The sequence below is a fragment of the Bicyclus anynana genome, chromosome 23 (genome assembly GCF_947172395.1).
Source record: "Bicyclus anynana chromosome 23, ilBicAnyn1.1, whole genome shotgun sequence".
Taxonomy (NCBI): domain Eukaryota; kingdom Metazoa; phylum Arthropoda; class Insecta; order Lepidoptera; family Nymphalidae; genus Bicyclus; species Bicyclus anynana.
In genome coordinates this window covers 546,840-571,909 of record NC_069105.1, presented here as the reverse complement: position 1 = coordinate 571,909, position 25,070 = coordinate 546,840, and the positions used below count along the sequence as shown (strand labels likewise).

The following is a 25,070-nucleotide window of genomic DNA, read 5'->3' as shown; positions in this document are numbered from 1 at the left end:
CCCGCGTTGGCAAATTGTTTCAATGGGGGCATTCCACAGATGGCGGTAATTTTAGTGCCGCTTTTTTTGTATGAGGTTGGTATTCTTCTCCTGAGTAAATATGTTCCTTGGCCCAAACCACTGGACGGATCGGGAAATGAAATTTAGGATGCAGGTACATGTTATGACGTAGGCATCCGCTAAGAAAGGATTTTAATCGATTCTACCCTTAAAGGGATAAAATAGGGATGAAAGTTTAAAACTCTGTCAATTTTCCGGCGATTTGGAATGAAAATGGATTTTACTCTTTATAACACAAAGGCTACTTTTCATTTCGGAAAAATCTATTGTTCCCGCGGGGTTTGCAAAAAACTGAATTCCACGCGCCCTTCCAAATGGTACCCAAATTATTGTGTGTCCAAGAGCCCCAGCCTAGTTCAAGACGGCGATGGGAAGGGGTAGGGCCAGAGATAGGGTAGAGAGGGTAGGGTAGAGAAGGGTAGTGCAGGGGTAGTTGAATGTTTAATTGAAAGTTTACATCGAGTTTCATGCAGACAAAGTCGCGGGAATCCGCGTCTGAGATCTCAGACGATTTAGATAAATTTCTAGATTATTGTATTCAGTCTATGGGATTTACCGTTGTTTCGTCACATTTTTGGCAGCTGTCAAATCCAAATAAATTGTAAACTTGTATCGGACAATTTCGTGTAGTGCTTATTAAATATTGCATTTCTTTTTAATATTTACAGTAATTTCATATATTAAATGTAGTTATTGAATACAAATTGTGTGTGTGACTAGTGAACAGTGCCAAATTGATGTCTTGTTTTATTCGATATTATGAATCAGGTTGATCAAAATATAAACAAAGATATGATTGATTTCGACTTGATTGACGTGGATTCCTTGGATTTTTCTGATGATCAGACATGGTAAGCAATTAATAATTCATATAAAGTATCATATATCAATAGAAATTACATATATATTCTGGTCAGTTTTCAATCTTTACAAAAGTCGTCCACCAATTTTCTGGGATTAACAACTTCACACCTGTTCGTATTCATGTTCTAATTTCTGTAAACTATTACTTTTTTATTTATGATAAATATATATTCTTTGTTTATAATGCAATATAATTATTTGTTATCATTAAATGTAATAGATTTCTCACATTATTCGTTAACTTCAGTATTTAATATTTTTTTAATTATGATGTACATAACTAAATTGTGTTTTAATAATCTATAATAATATTATAAAATGGAATGATTTGATTGTTTGTTTGTATGTTTTGAATAGGCTCTGAAACTACTAAACCAATTTGAAGGATTCTTTCACTGTTTTACTGGAAAGCTACACTATCCCCGAGTGCTATAGGCTATATTTTAACCCCATATTCCCAAGAATGGGAACCATGCGGGTGAACCGTGTGGAGTCTGCTAGTTAGAATATAAAACAATATAAAATTTATGTCTCAATGTAACAGTTTCTAATATTTTTCATCAAATAAGGTAGAAGTTGGATAAAATTAGTCTACTTACTAATAATTTGGTTCTAGTCAAGCCATATTTGATACTGCTTGGTAATATAAGTTTTCAATTTATTTAACTAGATACTATCTATGTCAAGATTTAAACATATTTTACTGTAATAAGATGTTCTACTTCATTAAATTCCTTCAGTTTCACACACTAATGTGTCTGGCAGACGTATGTCTGTACACCTAACAATTACAACCTAACCCTAACTAACTAACTAACCATTGTCTATAAAAAGAGATACCAAAGTAATTAAAAATTAAAGATATTTACTAATTTGAATTCAGGATAAAGGATACCTCTGCTTGACTTGGTTTCATTCGCTTATAGTCTAAGATCCGGCATTAGAAATATATACCCTCATCTGTTTTTTTATTAGTGATGAGAAATAAATGATATATAATGTTCACAATGACACATTGAAAATAGGTTGTCCAAACACATTTTTTATACAAACCCTAGTTTTGTATAAAAAATCTGGTAGCTACAAACTAGATCAAAGGCAACCTAATACAGATTAATCATAAAATAAACATTCATTTGACTTATTAGATGATGTACCTGATGAGGATATATACTCGTAGATAACATTACTGTTTATATCTGGCAGCCCAACAAGTACAGTGTGAAAGAAGGCAACCTTTACTTTTTGTATTCTTTTGGATATATTCTACTAATTTAGTGTATTTTTTTTTTAATAACCAATAAAGGAAGAAGATTAAATAAAAAGAATTAATCATTTAATACTATCTGGCCTCAATTTAACTAGGCGACCTATGTGCAATGTGTCTATGTTAATATTTTGTATCATTAATTTCTTATCCTAATTAAATAACAGATGAGGGTATATATTTCTTATGCTGGATCTCATACTATTAGATAAGATAGATAAAGTTACTTATCAGTATTTATTGAACAGATAAATTTTTAAGTTATCTAATTATTATTTTTTTTATCTTATAATGGGGATGATGACTAGGTTTGATTATATTGATTTTTATGATACATTGGGTAAATAAGGTCAATGTTAACTAATTTATACATAAAAAGCAAAGATTGTCGAAGCGAAGATTGATTAGATATTTGCAAAATAAATAAGATTATAAAATTTCAAAATCTATTAAATTTTTTTTATCGCAATGAGATAAAAATTCATACAGTTTTAGCTTCCTTCGATTAAATGTGACATTTTTCAATAAATGAACTATAAACATAAACGCACAAATAACAAAGATATTAGTAATTTTGTTTGAACGCCCATACAAACCTAACGATCAGCAAGCCATCGACGTCACTAAATCGTACCATTTTGTATGGAGTGTTTTTCAGGGATCCGCGGCAGCGCCGCAAATCTGACCCTTTAAATCCCTGTAGCTCCGAAAGTAATGATCGCAGATACCCTTGCTTGCTTTTACAAAATTGCTTTACTATTAGTATACTCTTAATTTATATACAATTTAAAAAACTGTCATCATCCCTATTATAATTTTGCATGCAAGGATGTTGTAGTACTATTTATTATAATTTTATTTTTAGGCTTTGTTAGCAGCATTGTTCGCTGTTTGTTTTTTAGTATGGTTAAAAAATTTAAACTCACGTCACGTGACTCTGATCCAAATTCTACTATTTTATACTTGTTGACAAACTTTTTGCCAACAATACCACTTATTTGAATGTGAACTGTATGATTATAGAATGCCAGAATTAAAATGACACTAACAACGAAGTCACTATGGAAATGAACAATGTCACAGAGCTGTACAATGTACAGATCCGGGTCATGTGACCCTGATCCTTTTCTCACAAAAGAAACAAAGTGTTTGCTTAAAATAAATATGAGTGACTTAACCTATGTATGATGTTTCTAACTTTTGTCATTTTTGAAGTGCAAAATCTATAGATTTTACCAGATTAAGTAAGAATGTGGATTGCATTTTATTAATTTTTGCCTTCACACATAAGGGGCTCCTATATCCCAGGGGCCCTTCATTGATAAGGTTCTTATGGCGGTAGCTATACCCTGCATAAAAACAGTTGTGATAGAGTTGGCTATATGTATTTTTAAATTATATGACTTAATGAATATTCCCATCCATCCATTCCATCAGGTGAGATTGTAGTCAAGGGCTAACTTGTAAAGAATAAAAAAAAATACTCAGAAAAACAGTCAGGAGTACAACAATAGCCTTCTTTGACTACAAAATCTAAGTGTCCAGTGTGGTTTATGTATAAAATTTTATTAAAATAATATTTTGTTTCTCAGGTTATACAAAATACCAGAGGACTCTGGCCAGATGGTGGACTTGGTGGAGTTCAATTTGGCCTGCGACTGGCCCATCAATGAAGATGAAGAGTATCTTGCGCTGGAGAAAGAACTGTACAACATTATGGATAAAATAATCAAAAGTAAGTGGCATTTGTTGTACCTTTTTGCTTCTGTGAGTTGTAAACCTTATGTTTGAGGGTCATGATCACCTCCGTCTCTGAATTTGTCCTTAAAATTTCATGCCATCTTGATCTATCTCTGGCTATTCACACTCTTGGTCATCCATCAATACTTCTTCATATGTCCAGGCTCAGTGGCGTGCACACCATAGATGCAAAAATGCCCTGCCTACCCTGAGAACTCATTAAGAACTTGTATTGCGATGTGAATTTTTCATTTTGTACCTATAGTGCATACCCTACTTAAAAACATTGTACACGCCACTGTCCAGGTTACAGGAGCCATTACTCGTATTTATGATCAGAGATAAATCTCCGACTAATTGTTGGTTGACTACACCATTAAACTCTAAACACATGTAAGTTGTCTTTGACCATGATTTTGGTCTTTTCTTTGTTGATAGAAATACCCAATTTCATGCTGACTTGTTGTATTCTATCCAGCAATGTGCACATTTCTGCTTTATCTGCAGCCAGGAACTTTTTATTTAACTAGGTATTAAAATATTAAAATAGACCTTATATTAGACCTTGGAGTCCAGGAATAAAATATTGATTGTCACAGTGAGCCAGACAAAAGTGATATAGACGAACAATGGTGGGCATTTTCCTTCCAAGCCATTTTCCAGATTTTGGTATGTCCAATATAAAATAATATTGCATAAAATTGTCTAACAAGGTTACTAGTTGATTTTAAATATCTTTCTTTATCTATTCTGAAAAATTCGAAATTGGTCTTGAGTTTGTAATACTTATTTACTATACTATGAAACCAACAACCAACCTTATAAACTTCACTAATCGAATCTGTAGGCCTAAGATGCATACTGCGTTATATTTAGATAAGAGATAAAGACAAATACCGACAAATAGCAGTGCAATCGCTAATATACCAGTAACTCTCGTTGTGATGGGAAGAAAAAGAGAGCAATATTTTTAAAACTGATAATATGCTTTTTGTCTTCACGATATATATCTTAGCGCGAAAATTAGACCTGAATCTATACTAATATTAAGCTGAAGAGGTTGTTTGTTTGTATACTTGAACGCGCTAATCTCGAGAACTGGTCCGAATTGAAAAATTCAAAATTGAGGTCCATGCAAGACCTATGTCCAGCAGTGGACGTCTATCGGCTGATAAAGTAAGGTAAGATGATTAATAATTGGTCGAAAACTTAAAATTAAAATTTTGAGGGTTCCAAAGGTTGCCTGGTCCGAGAAGAGCCCACAACAACTCAGCCAGGATTTTTTCTTTTTTAGTTGAACACCATTTAACAATAGGTATACAAGTAGCCAGTAATGTAATACATTTGATTTCCAAGCTATTTTGTTATACATATCGTATCGATCGTACTTAACCCTAGAGTTACGGAAAATACTCCCAAACATCCTGTATAGTCATTAATACAATAATACGATTTGTCTATAATAGTGAAGCTTGCATTTTATAAAATCTTTGAACTTATTGAGAGATTAATACAAAATACTAATAATAATAAATAAATGATGAGTTCCTTAATGATAAAGATGCTTGGAGGCCGTTGGATCAGCTTCCACCTTCACACAGAAAGTAAAACTATAAGAAATGTAAACAGTACTTGTTATTAATTGTAAATTATAATACTGTATGACTTTTTCAAAAGAGCAACTGTTGAGTTTCTTGCCGGTATCTTCTCAGCAGAACCTGCCTTCCGAACCGGTGGTAGAATCTTTACTAATAGTCAACTGACGTGTCAAAAGTGCTTGTAAACTGAGCCTACTTGAAATAAATGATTTTTGATTTGATTTGATTTGATACACTCCTCTTATCTTCAATACGGAAGCGTCAATTAATAATTGTTCGAAGATGAATGCAGACAATTCAATTGTTCATATGGACAAAGGACAATAATGATCCAGGCAGTTTATCCAGCTCACATTTGATATGGTTCACGGATTGCTAACAAAGATTCTGTAATGTGTGTAATATGGATCATGATAATCATAATTAATAGGCCGATTCAGATGTTAAAATTGGATAATATTCTTAAGCTACCTTAAACCTTTACCTTAAAATTGAAAGTAGTTTTTGACAATTATTATAATCTTAGTCTGATAATCATCTTAGACTGATAATAATTGTCTTTTTGACAATTATTATCAGTCTTATTATTATCAACCCATATTCGGCTCCCTGCTGAGCTCGAGTCTCTCAATGAGAGGGGTTAGGCTAATACTCCACCACGCTGGCCCAATGCGGATTGGTAGGTATAGACTTCACACACGCAGAGATTTAAGTAAATTTTCAGGTATTTTCATAAAATGCACACAACTGAAAAGTTAGAGGTGCACACCCCTCCGGATTCGGAGGTATAAGTCATATCCACTGAGCTATCACGGCTCATTCGTACTCTAATGCTTAAATCATTATATTTTGATAAATATAACAAAATAACAAAAATATATACATGCTATATACTACATAAAAAACTTTTCATTTCGGAGATTAAAGTGTATACTAATATGAAGCTGAAGAGTTTGTTTGTTTGTTTGAACGCGCTAATCTCTACTAAACTAAGTTACTGGTCCGATTTGAAAAATTCTTTCAGTGTTTGATAGCCCATTTACTCGTATCGAGGAAGGTTATAGGCTATATATTATCCCCGTATTCCCACGGGAATGTTAACCATGCGGGTGAATCCGGCGTCAGCTAGTTTCATATAAACCTGCACAAACGTTTTGACGTTATGGGTGACAAACAAACACTCAGTTTTTCTGTAAACTTTGACAATGAAAGTATTAATTATTCTTAGTTCTTTGATTATCTCCATATTGCGTGCAGGGAGTACGATTATAAAGGAATACAAAGTTTTCTCTTTACATATTAATTTATAGATTCTTGTTTGCATCTAACAACATTCTCAATAAATTATTTATAAATTCTTTTTATCAGCCATGAGCACTACGGTACGGTTACGGTTAGTTGTTTAATCGCTGAATCGATTTTGATGAACTTTACATACACAGATATTTTGGATCTTAGAGCAGAACATAGGCTACCTTTTATGTCAGAAAAATTCATTGTTCGCGCGGGATTTGTAACAAAATTTATTTCACGGGGACGATTTTGCGGTAATCCGCTAGTATCAAAATAAAGTTCAAAGAAACATCGACATTTATGTATTTCAGTTATCTTGATTATTACACAAAATTACTAAATTGATTTTCCATGAAAATGAAATGGGACCAATCTGAAAGTATATTAAACAAAGTTCTCTTCACGTTCGCTGCGGTACGAGGTCAATTGACCTAGCAAGTCTAGCGTCTTTAAGGTCGATTGACCTCGTACCACACCACATAAAGTTTTAGTAGGAGGTCAAAAAACCTCGTACCGTACCAAGAAAAGTACAGAAAAAACAGTGCCGCAGCAAGCGTGTTGAACATTTTTCAAAATTGGTTAATAAATGACGAAAAAAACATCTGAAAAACCATTTCCTTTTTTTGAAATCAGTCAAAAAGTTACTTATGTGATTTTACACTTACTAAATTGATTTCACAGCATCAAACCATTGTCGCAATACGAAACTATAGAAATGCAGCGTTGTTTTTGTTCTCTACCGTTATCGAAGAATAGTACAGATTCCACGTAGGAAGTGATTGAGGAAATCGACTTGTTGTACTACAATTTTCCCATATTAGAAACTTCCTACTCGTGTATCGTACTTGCGTACTATAAATAGAGATTAGGGCAAACATATACAGGTGCTGGGGAGTATTTCCCATAACTCTGGGGTTTATATTCTTTACCGAAAATTAATTAAAAATGTTCAAAGAACATTTGTGTTCTAAAATTAATATTTTCGGAGTAAATAATATTTCTTTTGTAAATAAATGTGTCCCTTGTAATTATGACGTAGCCAAACTTTAAAAATTTAAAATGCAATGATTGATCGTTGGTCCGTTGGGTAGCCTATGTAGCTTCGTATCACGAGGTCCTGGGTTCGACTCCTAGGTCAGGCTATGAAAAATTGAACTATTTTTTCTTCCGAAAAATTCTCTCTAATTTGTTACACCCCTGTGCCTCGGAAAACACTTTAAAAACAGCGGCTCTAGTCATTATCATTTGCTGCCTGATTGTGATCTTACAAGAGTAAAAACATCATAAACCCGCAAGCCCGTATTGTACAGGGTGGTGGATCGAAGCTTCATATCGTTTGCCCGCTATTTATAGCTATGAGAAAAAATACTTCGTTAATCTTACTTCCGAACAAAAATACCTTATAAGTCGCATCGTAATACTCATATATGGACGTGTATTAGAAATGTTGCCACTGTGACAATTCGTTCAACAAGTTTTTCTAGTTAGACCTTGAGACTAAAGACTATTGTCTATCCCCGTATAGTTTTGTACTAAACTAGTTGAAAGTGTTAGTCTTAGTACGAGAGCCAGCATATGAAATATATAAACTCATATGGGTTCTTATTTGGGATAAGAAATAAATGATGGAGAATATTCACATTGACACATTGCACATAGGTTAAGTTACATTAAATTTAATTGCGGCCAAACAATATTATATGATTTTTTTTATTTATTGTAATCCTTCCCTCATTAATTTAAAAAACCGTGCACTAGTTAATAGAATATACCCAATTGAAAAAGTAAAGGTTGCCTGCTTTCACACTCCAACTATGGGGTTGCCAGATAAAGTTGCCAAAAAAAAAAAATAAGTTCAGTTATGTAGTCGTTTAATATGATAAATGTGACTGATTTTGTATAGGCAACCTATTTGCAATGTGCCACTGAATATTATCTATCTTCTATCATTTATTTCTCATCACTAATAAATAACAGATGAGGATATTTTTTTTTAATGCCGGATCTTAGACTATTATTTACTAAACTAGTTGAAAGTGTTAGTATTTTACTATTATCTCTTGAGGTTGCTCTGGATTTAGTGAAAATTGAATATGAGGTTTTTTTGAAGGTTTTCGTGACGTTGCCTCTTGGATTTGTCGATTTTTCGCGGAGAATAGCAAAACAAATCATTCATTGCTCATAATGAACTTCTGCAATGTAATTACTTCTACTAATGACATCATAATCAATGAGAGCCGTGATAGCCCAGTGGATATGACCTCTGCCTGCAATTCCGGAGGGCGGAGGTTCGAATCCGGTCCGAGGCATGCATCTCCAATTTTTCAGTTATACGTGCATTTTAAGAAATTAAACATCATGTGTCTCAAACGGTAAAGAAAAAACATCATGAGGAAACATGTTTACTTTAATTTTTTCTTAATTCTCTACGTGTGTGAAGTCTGCCAATACGCATTGGGCCAGCGTGGTGGACTATTGACCTAACCCCTCTCATACTGAGAGGAGACTCGTGCTTGATTGATAATGATGAATGATGCTAATAAAAGAGTACTTATAAATATAATTAAATAATAAAAACCGCAAAAACTAATTAAAGCCGCTTACAGGATTCTTTCGCGGCATCACACATAAATCGCTTTGATTTAACTTTTATGTCTTCACACGTTTAGATTGTTATATTAGGTATCTTACATTTGTATCAATACTCAATACGATATATTATTTAAAAAAGTGTCTGTCTGTGATTTCAAAATAACTGTTTTAACAAGTGCTTGTGGTTATTTAAACAGTATTAAAACAGAAACTTGCTTTTTTAAAAATTTTATCTTTCTTTCTTTTTGTCCGGGACTCAGGAATGGCTGACGCATTTTAATAAGATTTTCACTGAAAGATAGAAGAGGTTACTGAGCAACGTATGTACTACTTTTTATGTCGGTAAAAGCCACGATTCCTGCGGGATTTGTAAAAAACATGGACGGATTTGTGAATTACACGCGGATAAAGTAGCGGGCGTCCAGTCGTATATATTAACCTTAGCCGATTAGTTTTCGCAGCATTGTCACTATTTTCCGATCAAGGCCTCCCTAAGATTTCAGAGTACCATTCAATGGTTTTCGATTTATTAAATTCACCATAAATTCGAAAGTGTTGTATTCCTACGAATGCCAATCTGATTCACAGCTTTTACCATAGACCCATTGTTTGATATTCAATTTACCTAGTTAAACTTTCCAAAAAGGGCCATTTTGGTAGTAACTAGAAATCTAGAAGTGCATAGTGCATGACTGTGCCAGACATAATTGTCACTTTACCGGTCCACAAGGATGTCGTCAGCTGCAAAACCAGTTATGTACCGATACTTGTTGTATATCTTCTGTAGTCGTTACAATAGTAAAGGTGATTGCACATATTGACACCGCACTTGCCGCATTAAAAGCCAGCATTACTATGGCAGTTTGATACGCACTAATCAAATGAGCCCGATACTCGGAAACATTGCGTTGACAGTTATCCCGTAAACTATGAGTATATACTTATGCGCAGTAAATAAATAATTCGCTATTGATGTTATAAAAAAAAATCATCGTCGACTTTTGTATAATTTCTCTTATTTCCACAACTCATGAAACCAAAAACCGGTAATTTTACATGTCTTCTAAGATTTTTTTGATATGGAAATAGACACGGTAGAGATTTACGCCCTATAGCAACCCCTCTAAGGGTTATTATTTATATGACCATGTTTTTTATTGAAAGACTATTTTAGAATTTAAACTTTCGTGAGTATCTTTCATATTAAAATTTCACAAATTACAATTTCTTGGCAAGAACCAGCCTCGACTTAGGGCGCCGTATAGGTTAGAAACTAGTCAGGAATACTCCGACCTTGTATCACGTGAGTTTTAGCCGTGTTTTATTATAAAATTTTAATAATAATTAACTAATTAAATTATTTTTTTGATGTTTACTATTTATTTACAATTCGTATTTTTATTAAGTTCATGTTGTATATGATTATTTCTTGTTTTCTTTGTTTAGTTTATAAAAACCCAATTATTATTAAATGGCTATTTCTCATTATTTTATAGAAATCTATTATTGCGATGCATGCGGATTTATGAACTTATGTGTGATCTCTATAACACAAGAACAACATGAATCGAGATCCACCTGTTTTGATCTATGAAAGTTGATCACCCAATCCCGAGCCTCAAAAAGTTAACGGTAAAGGGTTGGCTTAAATTCTTATTATAGTTACAATGTCAGTACGAATCTTACCCTTTGATGTATTGTTGTGGCATTCAAATTACTATTACTCTTTCATCATGTTTAAGAAAAAAAATTACATACCAGGTAAATTGTTTTCATTTTCTTTAAAACCTATTAGTAAATCCTGAAACGTTTTACTAAATTTCCCTTACAAGTCATTTTATTTCATTATGGAAATTAGAATAGTCTAAATAATATTTGAAGAAGATCGTGATATTTAGTTAATAATTGTAATTGTTTTGGTGCGTGTCATCAAATTATCTGACGATGAAAAGTGAAATTAAAAGTTTTAATTGAAAAATAAAGAGAATTTAAGCTAAATTTCTATTGCCAAGAAAGAGAGTACAGAAACAGTAAGTAACCATGTTTCTTTTAAAAATAAGTTAAAACGTTTTTGTGCTGTTACCAAAGAACAAGTAGAATAGGAAAATAGTAATAAAGTGAGTAGAATACAAAAAGCGAACTTATCGCTTGGTAGCGATCTCTTACGGAAAATTTAGAAAAACTCCAGAATAGTTTCAGAAGTGGGATGCCCAATTTCAATTCTACGAATGGCTTTTACTTACGTAGGAAGACAGTTTGATCACTCAATTGTGAGAACCACAAAATTAATTGCATTGTTTTATTGTTTGTTGGGAAGTGTTATTACAATGCCGTTAATTGAATTAAGTGAGTTACAATCATGTGAGTTTTAATTCACTTTAGTTGAACCATAGTTTAGCGTTATGATGTAAACATCAATTTTGTTATTGCTAATTTTATTAATGTTTTCAAGGTACCTTGTGGTTGACAATTTATTTAACTGTTATGCTGTGTGTAGGATAATGTATTGATTGTGTACAGTGATAAAACGTTCAAAGAGAGATATTTACGATCGTACTTTGTTCAATTTGTGTATGTAATACATACACACACATTAAAAAAAATAAAGTCTTTACTACATCTCCTAAAAGTAAACTTCTCCAACTTTTTAAAAATATTAATCTGATAGTGATGAAACTACCACAACATATACAGAAGTATTCTGAATTTTTAAAATATTTTTTTTTACGTAGAGTGTTTTTGAATTATAAAATTGGTAATAAATACTAATATGCAATAGCCAAAAAAATACTCATTCGAAATTCCAAGAGTTAAACGTTTTTCATTTTTAAATCCTTCTAACATTTTTATGAATAAGCTTTAGTATAAGCAATGTTTATAGGTCGTTATACTAATAATCCATTTCCATTATCATTTAGTACTTGAAAGTCTGAATACATTTTTATTCATAAACTCAAGTACTTTGAATAAGTACGAATCAATCACGCTCGTCCTATTTATATAACTCAATTTGATAAGCAAATCCTTTTATGTCCTCAACTAATGTAATGATGTCATTGTATAGGTAGGAATCACCTACGCATGGTTTAGCATTCAAATGTATTAGCAAGTATCCTAATGCTTTCACTTTCATTCCAAACCTGACTTGGTTTATGGTGCTCTAACCTTACTTGGTATAATTTAATCAGTCTGCAGTTTGAAAATTCCTCGCCGATAACGTTGGCTATAAAAATCTAGTACTTAGCTAGATCTTTATAGGTTTTTATCCTCTTTGTAAATGTTTTTAATATATCATTTACCTATCACATGATCTATCACTTCAAAGCAAATATTGTAAAACATTTGTTTTTAACTTGCCTAATGGTCTCTTTAATCCAGCTCTTATAGTAGTATCACTGTAAAAATGGAGTAACTTCTCCCGTTTTCACAACATTTCCCTTCACTGCTCTGCTCCTATTGATCGTAGCGTGATGAAAAGTATACTATAACCTGCCCAGGAGTATGAAGAATAATTGTACCAAACTTCGTTAAAATTCGTCGAGTAGTTTTTATTTCTATAACGAACATACAGACAAACAAAAATTTTACTGATTGCATTTTTGGCATCAGTATCGATCACTAATCACCTCCTGATAGTTATTTTGAATTGAATTCTCTACAGATTACAGAATACCCATAACAAGTATAGGTTATTATTCGTATAAGTATAGATTACGGAATGATTTCAAAGCGATGTTTTTTTTGGCGCCTATTTGAATATTTAATTATTTGCGCTTTGGTACGCTTTGTGGAGATATTTTTCAATCTATTGTAAAAGAACATTAACTCAATTGTGATATGAAGTACAAATTTAAATTAACTTAAAAATCTTTTTTTCTTTCTTCCTTAAGTTTGCTCTAATTTTTCCACCATCCCGATGTTGCATAAGTTGTGCTGAAATAAGCTTTACCGGTAGTTATCATTTGGAAATCTAAAAAGCTCATCACAAAAACTACGTATGAACGCTCAAAGTTTAATTGCAATGCGCATATGAAGATAGTTTCCGGTTATAACCTTCCACCCAACGGGAAGCTTCCGGCGGTTTTCTTTTTTGATTTTCACTAATTGCTCACGTACTCTCTTGCCCTAGATATGTCAGACTAAGTGTCTCAGTGATACATTCACTATTTGCGTCTGGCAGATTGCCTCGCGAATCTATTATGTAAAATCTCTTTCTTTTTTTCTCCGGATGTCATTGCTTCGTTTTATAACGGTGTTAATGTTAATAATGACAGGAAAAGTTATGTACTAACGGCAACTGGAATCATTTCCGTGTGTCTAATAGATGCCATTATTTAGACGTAGATTAGCTTCAATGGATGATGTTGTGATAAAGCCATCGATTTATGTCAAGCAACCTTGGTATAGGTGTAGATATTTCCTCTTTAATTATACTTGGTAGAGTTTGTTGTGGGCTCGTTATGGTTGTGTGGAATGTTCGTAATATAGACTTGTCTAAACCAATGTTTGGACTTTGACTTACACTAAATCAATATTGTTTGTATACTTTGACTTGCGATCGTCGATCTCTTGTTACTATTCGTGTTGTGTATGATTAATGAATTAATTGTCATGTTGTAGTCGGAATTTGTTACCTTAGGTACACTTTTAACCTAATCCACATTGAAGTAGTATGGCAAGTTCAAGTTGTATTAATTTCTGTCCTTGGTTATAGAGAAGTCGGAAAGTTAATTACTCTGAAAAATATTAAAATACCTGACACACACATACCAGCACTTACGAGTAATACCTACTGCTCAATTATTTTTTAGTGCTTTATAAGAATGTAATATTTTCTTACTAGATTGTATTTTTAGGGCTAAATGGAAAGGAATTTAACTGATTTTCGTAAAAAACAATGTGTTTATCAGACTTTAGATTATGTATATTCGACTTGTAAAATTTCAAACATTAGCTCTGACAAATATAACTGTGCATCGGTGTGCTATCAATTCCTGATCATGATGTTTGTTTCAGATGAGGTGGCACTGCCCGATAAGCACAAATTCGACTCGCGCACATACGTCAAGCCAAAGAAACGTATGCAGCGTCCGAGCATCCAAAGCATCGTTGAAGTACCGTCGAACCCGCCGTCGATGTCTCCCCACTCTTCGCTCAATACATCACCGAACAAATATCTCACATACAACAAATATAGCAACCCGTTGGGACCAATCAGCCCGATGTTGAGACTGAAAACGTTCAACGTCGACACCAACACTGAGAATAGCCATGCGATTAAAGAGTACGCAATGAAAAGGCGAAGCTTGACCCACGACGATGACCCGCAGGTAATTTTTTTTTTTTCACGAAGCACATACAGACACGCCAACTTGTCGGCCGCGGATTTTGAGATATAAGAAATGCGTTGTATTCGCTATTCGTTCTTATTGATCTTCATTGTCAATTTATCGAGTTGTTATGCAAGTTTATTTATCTCTAATATTTCTCTTTTACACTAGTAACTTTCATTTGGTCAGTCCGTTTATTACGGTTTAATTAAGAACATGCACCTCAAGAACGCTGCAGGATGCAATCTCAATGTTTCAGCCCCTAAAATATTAAACGGCTCTAACCTCTTCATATATTATACTTGAAAGTTTCTGCGATAGTTTTCTGTGATTACATTGACATCTTCATGATCATCATCTTGTCAGCCGATGGACGTCCACTGCAGGATATAGGCCTTTTGTAGGGACTTCCAAACATCACGACCTATTGAGCTGCACCTGCATCCGGTGAATGGAATCCTTGCGACTTGCTTGATGTCGTCAGTCCACCTAGTGGAGGATCGACCAACACTGTGTTTTCTAGTGCTTTCTTGTCATTGACATAAGCTTTAAATGTGTGATACTCTATATACACTAGAAACCGCGTTGGAACATCTATAGCTGGTTTAATAAACCGGTAATTTTGTTTTAATGTAAGGGAGTTGAACTCGTTAATGTGAATCAGATTGTTTGAAATGACATCACATCCAATGTTTGTAGTCTGTGTTTAGTAGTGCATAAAAACAATCATTTGTACAGTTTTATGGGAACCTCGTTTAATCGCTCTTGACCTTAGAGCGTCAGACTATCGAAGGCCGTAAAGAAGATTAACGTTAAGCTTTAAACGTATTTCCTAGATAGCTAGATTATTTGAAGGACAAACAATCAATTTATAAGAATGATAAATTAGTTACAATACTATAAGTTCAAAAACCTTTTGTGGAATATGAAACATTTGTTAGTGTAACTGATGAAATAGTAATAGTAATATTTAAAACAATACGAGTATGTGTTAACGTTGATTATGTTAATGTTGATACGTTTTGTTTGTTAGTGAATTGTTTATTACATCTCCCCAAAATTTAAAAAGCCGCTGAATGCAGGCGTCTTAAGACAGTGGTGTTTGGAAGAGCCTTATGTCTTGCAGTGGATTCCCATCGAAAATGATGATGAATGATGATTACTTTAGTATATTAATTGGTATAAAATAATTGAATGCAATAGCAAGGGCATTCTCTTATTGAATTTATAATTATCTGAGGTCAATGTCCTAAGGTGCATTTAAAAATCCAAAAGATACCAATGCTGTTTTCAATGAGATCTTATGTAAATTTAATTGAAATTATATTGCTTATAATCCTGCATATATATCCTGCATATCCATCGGAGCAAAAAAAAAGTCTGCGATAACCAGATTTACTTTATTTTATCAATATTGTCAGCTCATGTTCAAGTTGTGGTGGCTTTGGGAGGTAGCAGGTTTCAAAAGTTTAAGCGTTATTTTCACTATTTTCTTTTGCATATAAGACAAATCATTTCCCGAATCAGTTCACTTCGCAGCAACCCAAAAACACTCTTAAGGGTCAATAAAGTCTCCAGTGAAGAGTTGCCTTGAAGCTCAAGGTCTGTCGAATGGAGACATGATTTCTCATGATATCCCGTTGAAAATATTAAAAAGTTACATTTAATATTTAGTTTATTGAGCCCCCTTGAAATCTTCTTCTTCTAAAGCTTTTACAGACTAATACCTCTAATTGGCTACCGTACTTATCTTTGGTAAGTTGACTATTTTTCAGCTTTTATTATAAGGTATGTCTGGCTAAGCAGGCCAAGCCTTTGGTCTAAAAGTAACGTTACTTCTGTGTTAAAAGTTACAGTTTCGTATTCTAAATAAGATACCAAATCAATCATTGCGAAATCGTCGAGGCAGATTTATTAAGAGTTTTATCTTGGTAGTATCGGATTTAATTGAAAGGAACTCGAATCTGCCGGTCACGCGCAATTTATTGCGTCCATTGATACCGTTACAGACGATTTGGTAACGCTGATCTTTTTATAGCTTGTAAATTTAGTTTGTATTGACCTATCCGTTAGTTAGTGGGTCTACCTTTTGGTGTCAACCTACTTATCTAAGGCGATTATTATTTTAGTGCTGTTAGTAGATGTTATTTTGTAGATTTTCTGATCAGATTTGATGAAAGATAACCTTGTATGGAGTGGTTATAAATTCTTCAATATTTTCTTTATTAGTTTTATGTCTATAAAGCTAAATTTTTACTTTTAATTGACCAATCCGTTAGTGTGTCTACGTTTTAGTGTCAACATGTAGATGTTATTTTTTTAGATTTATTGGTCTGATTTGACGAAAGATTATTTGGAGTAGTTGTAAATTCTTCAATATTTTCTTTATTAATGACGAATTACGATATCTATAATTTTCTTATAGTAAAACTTTTACTTTTAATTGACAAATCCGTTACGTTTTTGTGTCAACCTACTTCGGGTCGTCTTATTATTTTGTATACGTTATTTTTTAGATTTATTGGTCTGATTTGACGAAAGAATATTTGCAGTAGTTTTAAATTCTTCAATATTTTCTTTATTAGATATTTTTCCATAAACTTATCATTTTACACAATTTCTACAAGTACCAGTACCGTTTTCGGTGCATAATTCGGCGTATAACTATCATTATTTTTTACATTATTCAAGCGTTGTATATGTCTTGAGTATTTCTTTGGATAAAAAGACCTACCTTGGGAAACACTACTACTGAATGTGAAATTAAATTAACAATGACCATTTTATTAATAGAAGTGGGTTTCTGTGTTGGTTTATAAACTAAAAATATGTAACTGCTATCGATCGATAATGATCGATAAGTATATTTTATCTTCCTTTTTTGTCATTTATCAATTAATATTATATTAGTATAATTCAGTGATAACTTATAGTTGTGTTATATTGATTTCAAATAGTAGCAGTATTATAATATACGTACTACGTAACAAACATCCACTGACCGCAAAGGGACAGATATCAATTCCTTCGTGAAATATTATTCTTCGTGTAGGATTGCGTAAAATGATATTGGATATATTTGTATTGCGATTTTATGTACCTACTTAGCTTACCTATACAGCGTGTCTGCACACTTATGAAATGTCTAGATTTTGTCATTAGTCTATTTCTTTAGACTGTCTATTGCATTAACCTGGACTACAGTTCCTTCAATTTTAACTGCACAGTTTTGATTGTACAGTCTTATCTAATCGAAGAGCTGTGATAGCCTAGTGGATATGACCTCTGCCTCCAATTCCGGTCAGGGGCATGCATCTCCAACTTATCAGTTGTATGCATTTTAAGAAATTAAATATCTCGTGTCTCAAGCGGTGAAGGAAAACATCGTGACTATAACTGCATACCTGAGAATTTTTTTAATTCTCGGCGTGTGTGAAGTCTACCAATCCCCATTGGGCCAGATTGGTGGACTAGAGGAGGTGGAGAGGAGACTCAGCTCAGCAGTGAGCCGAATATGGGTTGATAATGAATCTAATCGAAATTTCAATCGATAAAAAAACTGAACAGTTAAAACTGATGGACACTACACTGCACACGGACGTGTTAACTGATCAGTTAAAACAGTAAGTCTGCAGCTCGCATTAGCTTGGAATCCGCTTAATGTCAACAGTCCATCAAGAGGGGGGTACCATCTCTTACCATTACGGGATCGACATTCCAGCCTTGAGACCCCAACATTCAGCTCTTCAAATACCCTGCCCTTTACCAGTTCAAACTTAGAAAATAGTTAGTCAACATCAAAACCCATATTCGGCTTACTGTTGAACATGGGTCTCCTCTCAGAATGAGAGGGGTTAGGCTAATAGTCCACCACGCTGGCGCTGGCCCAATGCGGATTGGCAGACTTCATATACGCAGAGAAATTCTCAGGTTTACTCACGATGTTTTTCCTTCACCGTTTCAGACTCGTGATATTTAATTTCTTAAAATGCACATAACTGAAAAGTTGGAGGTGCATGCCCCGGACCGGATTCGAAACTACGCCCTTCGAATCGAAGGCAGAGGTCATATCCACTGGGCTATCACGGCTCTTATCACAGCTAGAAAATAGTAAAACAAATCAATTATTTACGAACTTACGTCATTAGCGCGGCTCAAAATGGTCGCGTTTTCAAAGAAATGTCGATGAAAGCCAAACACAAGGCTAAAAATAGCGATAGAATGAATTCTTTAAAATTTTATTTTTATAGACTTTCTATGCGGAGTGATATTGGTTTTTTTCGTCTATATTGTTTATCAAGTCGTATACCTATTCGTATTCGTAGTGCCGTGCACTTCATAGGTGCAAAAATGCACTGCATACAAGGAATTTTGTGCAATTTGTACGTATAATAATTTGTATGTGTCTGTGTGGTTATGGATTATTAGGTCCTCGGTTTGAGACTTGGGAGGCTATCAAACAATGGTTCACTTTCTTCTAAGAAATTCTCGCTTTAAAGTCATCAGTAAAACTTCAGCTTCCCAAGTTGGTGAGCTAATCAAATATTCATGTATGTAGTACCTACTTTGGTATTATAAAAAATGCGAAAGTTTGTTTGTTACGCTTTCACCCCTAAATAACCAAACAAATTTTTAAAATTCTGTCATCAATGGAAAGCTGCACTATCAGCGAGTAACATAGGCTATATTTTTATCCTTGTGTTCTTATGGGAAATGGGACTACGCAGGTGAATCCCGGAGCGCCCGCTAGTAATTATGTAAATGAATACCTTAGCTAAATATTACATACATACATAGAGGGAGAATTTAGCAGAAATGAATACCTTAGCTAAATAAGATAAGAAGATAGTTTTTAAAGACCTTTTTTCTTCTAATCCGTTGTACAGTTGCTTAACAGTTCAATTTCAACAACATTGTCATTTAGAAACCAGTATTGAAGGTCGTAAAGTTTTATTTCCAAAACGAAGAAAACACTTTACTTACTTATTTTTAACCCACTTCAAGAGAGGGGTTTTTCAATTTGAGGCATATGTTTTTTTTTTAATGTTTTTTACCTTATAACTTCGTCATTTTCTAACCAATTTTGAAAATTCTATTTTTGTTACAAAGAGTATATTTCCGAATTAGGTCCTTTTCATTTTCATGAAAATCGGTTTAGTAATTTTGTGCTAAAATCGAAATAACTGAAGTTGGTTCCATTTTTATGTTAAAAAGATTATTATTTTATAGTTATCGAGGAAACTTTTGTACGTCGACTATAAGTCAATAGTTCTAAGGTTGACTTTTGATAGGTCCACGGTTATTTAACATCGAATGTTGGTCTATTGTTGTACCACACAGACAGATAGACACAGTCTTTATGAATCATCACCATCATCATCATCATCATCATTCTCAGTCTATGTTAATGGATTACTACAGGGAAAGGATTCTCTCCTTATTTGAAAGGGGATATCCTTATTTGAAAGGGGAAATAAATAAATAAATAAATAGATATGGAGCTTAAACCCACCATGCTACTCCAATGCTGATTGGTGATAATGTATGACTTTGTGATTATCACTATCAGCTGATAATGATTATAATATCACCGGACGGCACCGGCAACATCGCCGTCTTCCCAACTCCGAGCTGAGAGTTTTTGCTGATTTTCTTGAAATAAAAAAAGGTCTCATTGTATCACAGTCCGACCCAAAATTTGAACCCAGAACCTCGTAATCCAAAACCACTGAAGCGACAGTGAAAACTGTTAATAATTCTTACGATTTTACCTTTTTTACCTTAGCGGTAATATTTCTAAAAAAGGTATAAATAATATTCTTAAAAAATAATCTTATAAAGTATCTTATACTGTACGATAGAATACAGTTTCCTCGGCAAAATGTTTTAGAATGACGTCATAGTTTATTTGTATGGAAGACGACGCTAATGTCTAGTGTCATTGCCAAGAGTAAACATTTCATGACCTACGCTAGCTTACTACCAAGATATTATCATAATTATAATATTGAAAGTACACGTTGAAACGCGTGGAAGTCGGGGTTCTTTGACTTTGAAAAGATGGAGGTTTTATAAGTGGTTTGTTTAACTATACTTTATGCTATTAGATATGTTACGTGCCTACAAAGTTACCGCAAAAAATGATCCAAATTTGGCGACTCCGCTGAGCGCACACATGCTTAATTTTGTGTTTACTAACATTATATTTCTCGACTCTTAGACAATATTTAGGTATTATATGTTAAAATAACTTTCTTAGAGGTAGAATATTAGGTATTGGTAACCTTTATCTAATTATCTATGTATTTTGACCATTGGCGTATATAGCGGGTGGGCCGGGTGGGCCGGGCCCACCCAAGAATGGTCCAGTGCCCACCCTAGGATACTGGGCTACCGATTTGAAATTCTATGATGGACGCGGAAATACTAATAATTTTACACAAAATATAATTTAAAATATCAAATAATAACTAAATAAATAAATAAATAATTAATAAATATACATATCTATACTATCTATACTAATATTATAAAGAGGTAAAGTTTGTAAGTTTGTAAGTTTGTAAGTTTGTAAGTTTGTAACAATTTTTTGAAATGGGGTAATCTTCGGAACTACTGGACCGATTTTAAAAATTCTTTCACCAGTAGAATGCTACGTTATCGGGGAGTGCTATAGGCTATATTTTATATTTCTATCATATATAACTACTGAGATATCGCGGGTTTTCTCTTACAGGTCAGACCGAAAAACTTACTTTTTCGCATGCGCTGCCTCAACCATTGCGTATAACTGAAATAAATGTATGGAGGCTTTTTGAACCTTTAAAAGTTCTACAAAAAAGTCCGCGACACCATATATCTATCTTTTATATTTTAGCAGATATAGTACCTTTAGTACTTTAATAAATTTTTTAAATTTTAAATTAAGGTTTACGTCATTATTTACACAACTAAACTTAAATCCTTATCAAAATAAATTATTTAATAATAACAAGGATATTATAGAGATAAGATTTGCCCTTTACAGTATGTTAATTAGTTATATAGTTTCGGAGATAATACAAAATTTCTGAAAGTCGCAGAAATGCGGCTATATGACGCCCCGCGGTTTCAATTACGTGGTTCCCGTTCCCGTATGAATATGAGGACCAAACATAGCCTATGACACTCGCAAATAATGTAGCTTTCTATTGGTAAAAGAATTTTCCAAATCGGTCCAGTAGATCCAGAGATTACCCCCGACAACCACACAAACTTTACCTCTTTATAGTATTAGCATAGAAGTCGCTTGGGAAATTATAGTCTTTTGGTCATTGCACCACGCACAAAACGCTGGACCAATTTTGCTGAGGGTAGGGATAGGATAGAGGTAGGGAAGGGGTAGGATAGAGGTAGGGTAGGGGTAATTTAGGGAAAGTGTAGGGTAGGGTAGGGTAGGGTACGGATAAGGTAGGGGTAGTGTAGGGTAGGGGCAAGGTAGAGGTAGGGGAAGGATATGGAACGTCTAGGGTAGGGGAGGAGTAGGATAGGGGTAGGGTAGGTGTAGGGTACGGGTAGGGTAGGGTTAGGGTAGGGATAAGGTAGGGGTAGGGAAGGGTTAGGGTTAGCGGTAGGGTAGGAGTAAGGTAGGGGTAGGGTAGGGGTAGATTAGGGGTAGGGTAGGATAGGGTATGGATAGGTTACGGGTAGGGTTAGGGTAGGGTAAGGTGGGGGGAGGGAAGGGTTAGCGTTAGCGGTAGGGTAGGAGTAAGGTAGGGGTAGGGTAGGGTAGGGTAGGGTTGGGTAGGTTTACGAGTAGGGTAAGGTAGAGGTAGAGAAGTTTACATCAATTTTTACGCGGACGAAGTCGCGGGCGTCCGCTAGTAATAAATATACTTAAACAATACACATCACTATCTAGCCCCAAAGTAAGCATACAGAGTGGCTTGTGTTATGGGTGCTAAGATAGTTGATATTATAATATTAATATTCAATTATATACTACATATAAATACTTATATAATGTATAAATACACACAGACACTGGAAAACACCCATGCTCATCACACAAATATTTTCCAGTTGTGGGAATCGAACCCACGGCCGTGGATACAGAAAGCAGGGTCACTACCCACTGCGCCACGCGGCCGTTAAAAAAAACCATTACAACTTATAATAAAGAAAAACCTATATTAAAGTTTTTGGAAAATATATTAAGACCTTTTCGGGTGCCTGGTACCCTAGATACAAAGAAAAAATAATAAAATTAGTCGAGTCATATCAGAGTTCTGCCTGCACAAATATTGTTAACGAAATTCAGTCGAATGACGACTGTTCAATAATATGTAGCCCACCCCAGGCCCACCCTAGGAAGTAATCCTAGATACGCCATTGATTTTGACGTATGATGTTACCTCATACACAAAAATATAATAATATCTCATGATGACAGAACTTAGACGCCAAGAAGACTGCTATTCATTTGCCAGAATGTTTACTCACAGGAATATACCACCTACGCGCTGTGAGTCATTTGGATTGAAGTCTACTTTCATTACTTAGCCGGACAGATCGATCGACTTTGTTCGAAGATATCTTATGAATGAGTAAATGGAATATCGGATGAAAATTTGATTACGGATGTTAGGGACATTCATGCAATTACTCAATCTTTGTTTATCCCTGAAGGAAGAGATTTTTAAAAATTATTTTTTCATGGGTACGTTGACGATCTATGCTGTGTACTGTACGAGTGTGTTTTGAAGCTGGTATAGACTAACATATACGAAAACTGTGCAATTCTGACGGTATCACAGACATGCGGATCTAATTGATAAACTCATTTTTTTAAGTCGGTTAAAAATATACGTAATGTAATCTTAAACCGTCAACCTTTTGTCGCATACCTAAATTATACAATTACTGTAGTTGTTATGAAATAGATGTCGTGACTGTGGATCACTTTCAATTTCAGTGCAGATCTAGTTACGTGAGATGAAGATTTTTCGTTGTATTCTTTTGACCGTTTTGTAGTGAAGGAAACTATACGGTATTTATGCATGACATAGACAAACTAGAAGCTTTTTGTGGTTGCATAATTTCAAAGATTTTTTAATAGAGATATGTCACTAGCGCGTCAAGACTGAGGCGAACAAAAGCAGATAATTGCCTTAATTTTACTGATCCGCATTTTAAAAACTAGCTGACGCCGCGCGGTTTCACCCGCGTGGTTCCCGTTCCCTTAGGAATACGGGAATAATATATATAGCCTATAGCCTTCCTCGATAAATGGACTATCTAACACTGAAAGAATTTTTCAAATCGGACCAGTAGTTCCAGAGATTAGCGCGTTCAATCAAACAAACAAACAAACTCTTCAGCTTTATAATATTAGTATAGATAAAAAATCCGTTTGATGTATAATGAAGAATAAAGAATACTACGATCCGTTTGATGCGATGCGTCCAATACGTGCAATGCGGATATGTGGACGCCTACCATAAGCCACCAAGCTTTCATTATCAACCCTTAACCGGCTTACTGCTGAGTCCGACTCTCCTGTCTGAATGAGAGGGGTTAGGCCAATAGTCGACCACGCTGGCTCAATGCGGATGGGCAGATTTCACACACGCAGATTTAAGAAAATTCTCAGGTATGCAGGTTTCCTCATGATGTTTTTCCTTCACCGTTTGAGACACGTGATATTTAATTTCTTAAAATGCACACAACTGAAAAGTTGTTCATATCCACTGAAACTGAAAGGTCATATCCACTGCGCTATCACGGCTCTCATGGCTTGATGCCTTTACCTCTAAATTATTTTATTAACAGATGTATCTTACTCTTTTCCAGCTGGAAGACGTGGATGTAGAGAATGCTCCTGAGAATGTGCCCTTCAAAGCTATCAACATTGACCTCTCGCAGCCAGCGCATAATATACACAACACATTCAACAAGTAAGTATTCAGAAAGCTTTTGTGTTTAAAACTGGTGCTCGTCTGACAAAGAGTAGCAAAGCGGCCTCGCTTTTATATATTAAAAAAAAACTAATATCTATGTATTGCGTAAAATCCTAAATTTCTCTAAATTCGAACACTGAACCTCATTCCGAACCTGTAGTAGAATCACTCATCAGTTCTTACGGTTTAGGCTAATAGACCACCACGCTTGCCCAATGCGGATAGGCAGACTTCACTCGCAGGGAATTAAGAAAATTCTCTGGTTTGTAGGTTTCCTCACGATGTTTTGCCTTCACCGTTTGAGACACGTGATTTTTAATTTCATATAATGCACATGACTGTAAAGTTGGAGGTGCAAGCCCCGGACCGGATTCGAATCTAGGCCCAA

The 25,070-nt window shown here is 34.3% G+C and overlaps 1 protein-coding gene across 3 annotated transcripts in view; it reads left to right on the top strand.

The window, feature by feature from the left end:
- Positions 1 to 557: 557 nt before the first annotated feature.
- LOC112054785 (uncharacterized) overlaps positions 558 to 25,070 on the top strand; it is a 42,971-nt gene continuing 18,458 nt past the window's right edge. Inside the window, exons 1-4 of one of the 3 annotated variants that reach the window (XM_052888623.1) lie at positions 558 to 911; positions 3,784 to 3,926; positions 14,431 to 14,744; positions 24,576 to 24,679. In XM_052888623.1, coding sequence (XP_052744583.1) covers positions 820 to 911; positions 3,784 to 3,926; positions 14,431 to 14,744; positions 24,576 to 24,679 — 653 coding nt within the window. In that variant the 5' untranslated portion in view covers positions 558 to 819. Of the gene's footprint in view, positions 912 to 3,783; positions 3,927 to 11,016; positions 11,176 to 14,430; positions 14,745 to 24,575; positions 24,680 to 25,070 lie in introns of those variants that run through there. The other 2 variants (XM_052888622.1, XM_052888624.1) reach the window with 2 other exon arrangements.